Below are 7,979 nucleotides of genomic sequence, written 5' to 3'. Positions count from 1 at the left end.
GTGTCTAATACCTAGCAGCTATTTGTGCTGGCTTTGTGTACTTGTGCTGTTGAGAGAGGTAGCCCATGATAACCAGCATGGTTTCCAGCATGTTAGCCTGGAAATAGCTCATCACAAAGTTGAAGTCTGTTCCCACAAGAACAGATGCATCAGAGCCAGCTATGCACAGACCATACCAGCACTGAGTTGTGTGGGGTAGAAGCCCCTATGTGAGACTTGCTAAATGCTAATGAGGCCACCAGAGATGCTGCAGTTCAATTCCCATCATTACCCCAGTGAGAATGGAAACACTAAAAAACAACAGACATGCACATGTCAACAAATCAAGGCCTTTATTCCTCCCAACTTATGTCTAGAGGACACAGCCAGCCTTTGGCTTGCAGGAGATTTATTTATTTTTCCCCCTTCTTCCAGAGTTTGGGAGCCAGAGGAAGGACAGGGGGATTCTGTTTTTCAGGGCAAAGCAGGAAGGGACAATGAGGAAAGGAGAATGACGGTAGGTTTGAAGATCTAGTGTACTGTAGGTCATTGTGACTGCAGTCAGTGTGAGTGAACCTAACTCAATATCTGTGTCTGTAGCTCCCAAAAGCCCTGCTTCCTGCACTGTCAGGCTAAGTAACTGGGCAACAGCTAGAAGAAGCCCAGAAGAACTGCTGAATTAAATTTCTAAACTAGATCCACTTATTTCTGGCACGTTTGTGCATGTAGTTTACCCAGAATATTTTGCCTTGCTTTACATTTCATAGCACTGTGGATTAAGAGACAAAGCAGGCAACAGATTGGTAAAAGACACAATGCGGGATTCTCCTTTGGGAACAGGTGGTTTTATTTGGGTGGACTTGAATGATGAGCAGCAAAGATGGTATTGAAGAGAAATTAAAATGAAGCTGAACTTTTGGCATAGCATTCATGTGTTGGTGGGGCATGAGTAGAAAGAAGTAAAGATATGGGGTCTTTTGTAAGTAACAGGAGCTGAAGTTTCTGGGTCCAGAAAACACAAATCTTGGAGGAGGTCTGAAAAAGCAAAGGAGAGTGAGGTTCCCTCTGTGCTTGTGGGGAAGGATGAGACTTTGAAGACAGCAGAGGAGAGAGCTGGTTGATTAAAGTCCTGCTCTATCCTAACCCGCCCCTCTTTTTTATAGAGACTGTAATTTCCTCACTTCTCACAACGGTTTGTAAAACCAAGTTGTTTTTGTTTTTTTTTTTTGTAGTTTACCATCCTAAAGAAAGATCTCCCACAAGGAAAAACCTTCTTTTCTACCACTACTAGAACTCACTACACCTGTTCAGGTTTTGTGGTTCACACAAGGAACTGACATGAATTAACATGGAATGCTCCCATCCCTATCTGCAGGTACTGACTGAAGCATCAAAATTTGTATCTACGATTTATACACTGCAGAAATCATCTAAAGAATAGGTTCTGGTAAAGGTCAAAGTTGCTTGACTTATTATCCTAGAGCCTAGAGGGCAAGGCATCTCTTTCTCCCCTTGACAAGAAGAAACCACTTAGAGATGCCATCCTGCAAGCAAAGTCACATTAAATGCAAGTGAAAGTAATGTCTGCTGTGAAGTGGTGAAAGTAACGTCTGCTGTGAAGTTATTCATAACAAGACTTTATATTCCTTACCTTGCAATTCTTCCACCAGTATTTTCTCTTCAGTTTGGCTGCACTGGTTTCAAACTGTGAGGCACCTGCTTGCAATGCATCTGCCCGGTTGTCAAGCTCTGATAGCTTCTGGTCTCTTTCTAGCACCTTGTCCACGTTCATTCTCATGATGTCTACCACCTGCAAAGGCACAGCCTCACATTAAGATTCCACACACAGTAAAACTGAAGGTCACCCCTATGTTCACATTGTGGAATATCACATATCATACCAGAACCAGCCATTTGCCGTTACGGTATGTGATGGCAGTTGCCTGGACAGTGCCTCAAAAACCATGCCTATGGAAACAGACCCAGTGAGAACAAGATGAACATAGCTATACTGTGCTCAGATGACCTTAAAGGTAAAAATAAAGGGACATTATGAAATGCCATTATATTAAAGCTTTTGATTTCTTTTAGCCACAACTAGCTACTTCACAATAGATACAAAAAACCTGATGGAGGCCAGTACCTCTACTACAATTTGGTTGACATTTGTCCAGTCATCACCAAGACCAAGCCATTATTTTCCTTATACATTTAATATAATTTCCTTACCTGAACTAGAGAAATAGTTTAGATAAAGGCCACTCTAAAGGGAACTGTATGCATTTCCTGATGAAGGAATTTACTCATTTTGCAGACCTTTCTCGGACAGGACGACTTCCCAGCCATAATTTGAAGTCTGCTTGAAAGTGGAGGAGGAGAAAATTTTACCTGAGAAAATTCAGCCTGAAGTGTAGCAGGGAGCTCATGCCACCTCATCACACAGCCTCAGTGAAAAGAGTGTGCACAGCCAGTACACAATAGGTAAGGCCCATTCGTGCATATTTTATACACTGAGTTAGACGAAAACCCTCTTCTAGCAAGCCAGTAACTCTAAATAGAAATCCTGTACAAATACATCACTAATGTAAATGTTAGACAGTATACCAAACTCAGTAAAGTTGTGTCCACTTATTCTAGCTGTAAGTATGGTTGCTAGTCTGTTACTTCTCATACTCTGTAATATGTATTTAACATAATTTAACTATTACCTGCAAAACCCCAGAGTTATTAACAAAATACAATTTAAATACAGTGAGATGAAACTGGTAGTGAAAGAATCTTTGAAAGGAGTGGCATAGGGTTAAATCTGATCCAAAACTCAAAAGATTTATTTCATTTGTCTACCAAACCTAAAACAAAATCAAATGTTTTGGTCTACCCAAATTTTTTACTTGCTTTTCCAGACCAAAACCTTCCAAGCATTTAACTTCATATCAAATTAAAAAAACTTTTGTTTCCACTTCTCAGCTAGTATTTAGCTGAATTTTGTCTTGGTACAATGTTCCGTAGTGAAAACTTTAAACTACCTGAAAAAGCTGAAACAAAATACTGTAACATTTCCTACCCATTCTCCTTTTTTTTTTTTTTGCCCAGAACTATTTATTGAATTTAACCTGACTGCACTGAACAGTTTTCCAGACGAGACTGCATTTTTGTCAAATAAATAAATGTTTGTCTAGATCAAAACTAAGATCTGAGCCTTAGAAAATAAGGTCTAGGATGCCTAGAGAAAACAGGGGGGAAAACCCAATATGGATATAGCTGAAATACTATATTAGCATTGTTATAGCATTAAAAATGTCAGCCATTTTACTAAGACCAAAAATTTTCTCTTAAGCAAAGTCATGATCATGTTGCTGAGTTTTGGGTTTGGGTCTTAAGTGCACTTGGAGCAGAATAGCCAGAGTATAGTGCTGTGCTGTGGTGTTTGGTGCCACCTACAGATTACTTTCCTACAAGACATGAACGAAAAAACACCGGGAAAGATCTAGTAGGAAGGTCAAAGCAATGCTTAACAGATCAGATCCTTATGTGCTATAAACCAGTTTCACCCTAGTGACTTCACAGTACTGAAAGCCCAGTGGCGTTTTTCTCCCCTGGCTATTCTTATACTCTGATTTCCCTATTAAACAAGGATCTGCTGACCATGATAGATGAGGTGCTTAGGGACATGGTTTAATGGTGGGATGGCAGGGTTAGGTTAGAGGTTGGACTCAATGATCTTAAAGGACTTTTCCAACCAAAGCGATTCTATGATTCTATGTGCTATCCACTGAGGCAAAAAAACACGGACTCTGATTATCACCCGCATAATCCTCAAATCCACGAGCTACTCACTGTCCCCTCATACTGGGTAAGAGTTCCTGCCAAAATTATGCCAACATGCTTCACAAGAAGACAAACTTCTGTGGGCTTGAGTGAGAAGTCTCAGAATACAGAGTATCTTAAACACAAAGCATGGGTTCACTAGCCTCATTGGAGCCATCTCCATTGATCTGCTTGAAGAGCCCTATGTATCTGACCTGCATCACTCATTTTAGACAATAACTAGCAATTACATTTCATCTTCTAGGGACAATTATTTTTGCTGTAGCTCACATAAACAATTACAGCACTATCATGACGTAATATGTTCAGGACAAGAAGTTTATTTCATTATTCTGACCCAAGACAAAAGCTGAAATGTAATATGCCTTTCCCCACTGCAAGAGACACTCCACTAATGTCAATGAAGTTAGTGTGATGTGAAAATCAGTGATAATGAGGGAACTGGGCCTAGAAATTTCTGCAGACATTTCTGCAGCCAGAGGATGTTCCTGCGATCAGCTCCAAGCACCAGCAATGGGGAGGCCAGAAAATCCCTGTTACATACAGGTCTTCAGCAAAGAAAAAGTTCTCAAAAAGACAAAGTTCAATTTGACAGGTGTATTTAATTCATCTTAAAAAATACATTTGAGTTAGATGTTGTGAGGTCTTCTCTACTATTTTTAAGGCATACCTAGAGCTTTTGAAAATAGAAGCTTTTATGCATGTAAATAGCTATTTTCTAATGTGTATTTTATTGAATTGGCATTAAAGAGTCACACAAGCCCATGCCACTTCCCCATGGACAGTAAGCAATTAGTTACTTAAGTCTTTATAAGGGTTTAGCAAAGTGCTATACTTAATACCCAGCACACAAATCTGCACAGCAGGAGTGCAAGGATGCGACAGCTGCTACTGTACTGCTGGTATGCTCAAGGACTACACCCATGAGCAGCGGTATGCTCACTTATTCCCATTATCATAGCAGTTAAGTAGACACCAGCATTACAGCCGAGGTGCTGGGGTAGTCAATATGCTACAAGAATTTAAGGATCCAGGCTGGAACAAGACCAACAAAAGGAGCAGGGATTTATTGAAGATACTATTATGACATCATGTGTGGGTGCGTTTCTTTGGGGATAAATTGTGATGATTAATCAATAGAACTCTGGCTAATGAACACAGCCCTCAGCTGTACAATTCTCATGGCTTGAATCTATCTATGAGAAGCTGATGGTCTGTCCCTGTGAGATTAGCGTCTAACCTTTAGGAACACAGGAACACGTTAAAAAAGCTGGTTCTACTATGACATTTCCTCCTAACCTAACTGACTGAGATGAATTCCTGAATTGGCACCAACACCCACATTTATTCTGCAGAAGTGTTACTGGTACAGGGATGTTCGTACTCAGAATCTCTCTTGTACTATCTGCCTCCTCATAAATGTTGTCCTTTAGTAAACCTCATTTCCTAGATCCACTACCTTCAGACAAGCAGGAGTTGCTAGATCACTAGGGAGGAAATAATCTTAAAGAAAAAATAATAATCACATCAGCACCCTTGTGGTAACCAACAAATCACCTAGAGCCACTTACCTCATCCACCCGGGCTTGAGTCTGCTGCAGTCGTTTGTTGCTTGACACATTGGTAGCAGGAGGTGGCCCTGCAGCCCCAGCACTGGTGGGACCTTGAGTAGGAGCCGGAACAGACCTAGATCAAAACCAGAGAACATAAAAAGTGACTGAAATCATCTTCGTTTGTTCACCATGCCTTTTCTGGAATGAGTCAAAAGTACATATCTCTTAAAAGGAATTGTCTTTCCATTGTCTTGCAGCCCACATTTTCCACTCCCAGATCACAACCCTGGTGTCCCATTCCCTCCCATGCTGCAAGTAGTTTTCACACTATTTCTTTATAGCGCTATATCAAACTCTTCCACACCCTTGCTGCCTTTTTAGACAGCAAGCAATTCAGATTATCTACCCTAACTTAGGCCAATGACCAAACTGATCACAGGCCTGACTAACAGGGCAGAGCTTATGTTCCATTCACGAAAAAGGCTCTGCTAAGGGTATTTTGTATTGATGCTATAGGAGCATAGACCCTGTCTTCCTCCTCAGTGTGCTGAATGATGCACTCCCCTGCTCCTTGATGTTTGTCTGGAAACTAACCAAGTAAAGATGAACAAAAGGGGAGTGGAAAGAAATGGAGGAGGAAGTGGGGGGTGAGAATTGCACACAGCATGGGTTTAGTCATCTCAGGCATTCAGCAATGCTTAACCACACCTCACCAATGGTCACCAAATGCCACACCAGAGCAGCTGGCCAGGCTTGAACATCTGCCACAGCCCCTGGATGAGTATTTGCAGCAACACTGTGAACAGAGCCCTGATCTCCTGCACATCAGCTCTTTTCTTAAGCATCTACACTGTTTTTCTCCAGCTTGCTTTAAAACAAAGACAAAACAAAAGGCCCTTAAAATCCAACAGCAGATCTGGTCTGTCTCAGTACAGGAGCTTGTGCAGGTGAGTCACCCTGCTGCCTGAACAGGGTCCCTCAACTGTAGCCAGTTGTTCTTCACACCCACACTTCAACCTGTAAAACCTTACCTTTCCTTTCAAGGGACTCCTGTCACTTCTTCCTGCAGAGAAATAAATCCCTTCCTAAAGCTGCAGAGGAAATCCCTAAGCACACGAACTGAAAAATATTACAAATCCCACTTATGCATTACCAATGCCTTCCCACAGTGACAGACTGAGAGAACACAGTGTTTCTCTGTGAATCATTCCCTTTTACATCCTGGGGTCTGATTAATGCTGCTGGAAATATGGCCCCATTAATAGAGTGTCAAAGTGCCTAGGGGCACTAAAGTTAGCTCCCCAAAGGTACCTTAAGCTGCAAAATTCAGTTTGACAGTATCACCTGTGCGCTGAGATGCCTACAGATAACGCTGACCCTCACAGAGTCCCAGTGATGGAGCAGGTGTTTGCAGACCCAGAGCCCTGCTGTATCTTATACCACTTCTTTTTTTTAACTGTGGGTGAGGATGTCGTTATCAAGCTTTGGTTGAAAGAAACGAACTTGAGCTGAGCACAAATCGCTCATCCTTTGAGGACCTCACAGCCACTATTAAAAACATAAAAGACCAGATGCTGCTGCCACCTGCAATGGAGTTACTCCATTGAAGGGCCTTGGGCCAAGATCCTAACAGGATTTATTCTGAGTTTATGCTGTTGTCACAAAGGACCAAAATCCAACTATAATGTATATCAGAGTCAAATAACGCAAAACAAGATGCTCCCTGGAGCATTAACAACTTCAAAGGAAGTTCCTGGTACAACAACAGTGCTAAAATTGAAATTGTGAAATTTCTTTGCAGTCAAGGAAGTAAATAGGCTTTTTCCCAATCAACACAAGCAGAATTTTTTCTGTGGAAACATTGTGTCACACTGTTCACTACTACAAATGTTAACAGAGCTCCCCTCTTAAGCTACACACTGTTAGCATCCCAGAGACTACAGAAGGAAGGCGTGTGAGAAGAAGCATTTTTCCTGGCCATGTTTTCTCTACTAAGCATAGTTTGTAAGTGCAGCAATGTTCTTGGTCAAAGCTGTGTCATAACTCAAAAGTTCAGTGCTCTGCCATTTACCTTTTCTGCCCAGTAAGTTTCATCTTTTTTGCACCTCCCAAGCTGTCCTTAAAATCATTTGGCATAAAGTAGACACTTCCCAGCTTGTCCTCTTCCAGCATCCTTGCTGCCATCTAATTTGGTTTCAGCTATATTTCCTGGGGCTTCTCTGTTCGCTGTGTAAGGGAAGGAATGGATGGGAAGAATGGGTGTTTTTACAGCTGCCCTGACCATCCAGCACAAGTTACTGTAACTACCAAAGAGAGATGGCAATCTTTGTGCTAAAGTACAGCAAGCTTGTAATTAACATATCCATCTTAATTAAATACATAAAATCTAATACAAGAGTAACCAGAGCTGGGTGCTGCCTGTAGTGCAGAGCTACTCTTTACAAGCTTTTTGTCTCTGGAGTTGTGCTCTCCTTACACAGTAAGAGCAGCTGCCTCCCTCATGACCTTGTGGGTCAGAGCAATGAACTGCCGCAAGCAGAGTACTGCTCACCAGAAGAGATGCAGCACCCACTGTAGAGGGGACAGCACAGACTCTAGGAAGTCAGTCCTTAAGTATGT

General features: G+C 41.7%; 1 protein-coding gene across 1 annotated transcript in view; it reads right to left on the bottom strand.

The window, feature by feature from the left end:
• LOC104135450 (vesicle-associated membrane protein 2) overlaps nucleotides 1-7,532 on the bottom strand; it is a 10,158-nt gene extending 2,626 nt beyond the window's left edge. The window contains exons 1-3 of the mRNA XM_009649103.2: nucleotides 7,432-7,532; nucleotides 5,379-5,493; nucleotides 1,631-1,789 (exon numbers count right to left, since the gene is read on the bottom strand). Of these exons, the coding sequence (XP_009647398.1) occupies nucleotides 1,631-1,789; nucleotides 5,379-5,493; nucleotides 7,432-7,532 (375 nt within the window). The remainder of the gene's footprint in view (nucleotides 1-1,630; nucleotides 1,790-5,378; nucleotides 5,494-7,431) is intronic.
• Nucleotides 7,533-7,979: the final 447 nt, after the last annotated feature.

The sequence above is a fragment of the Egretta garzetta genome, unplaced genomic scaffold (assembly GCF_000687185.1).
Source record: "Egretta garzetta isolate BGI_Z169 unplaced genomic scaffold, ASM68718v1 scaffold161, whole genome shotgun sequence".
NCBI lineage: Eukaryota > Metazoa > Chordata > Aves > Pelecaniformes > Ardeidae > Egretta > Egretta garzetta.
This window is presented reverse-complemented; position numbering and strand designations above follow the sequence as displayed.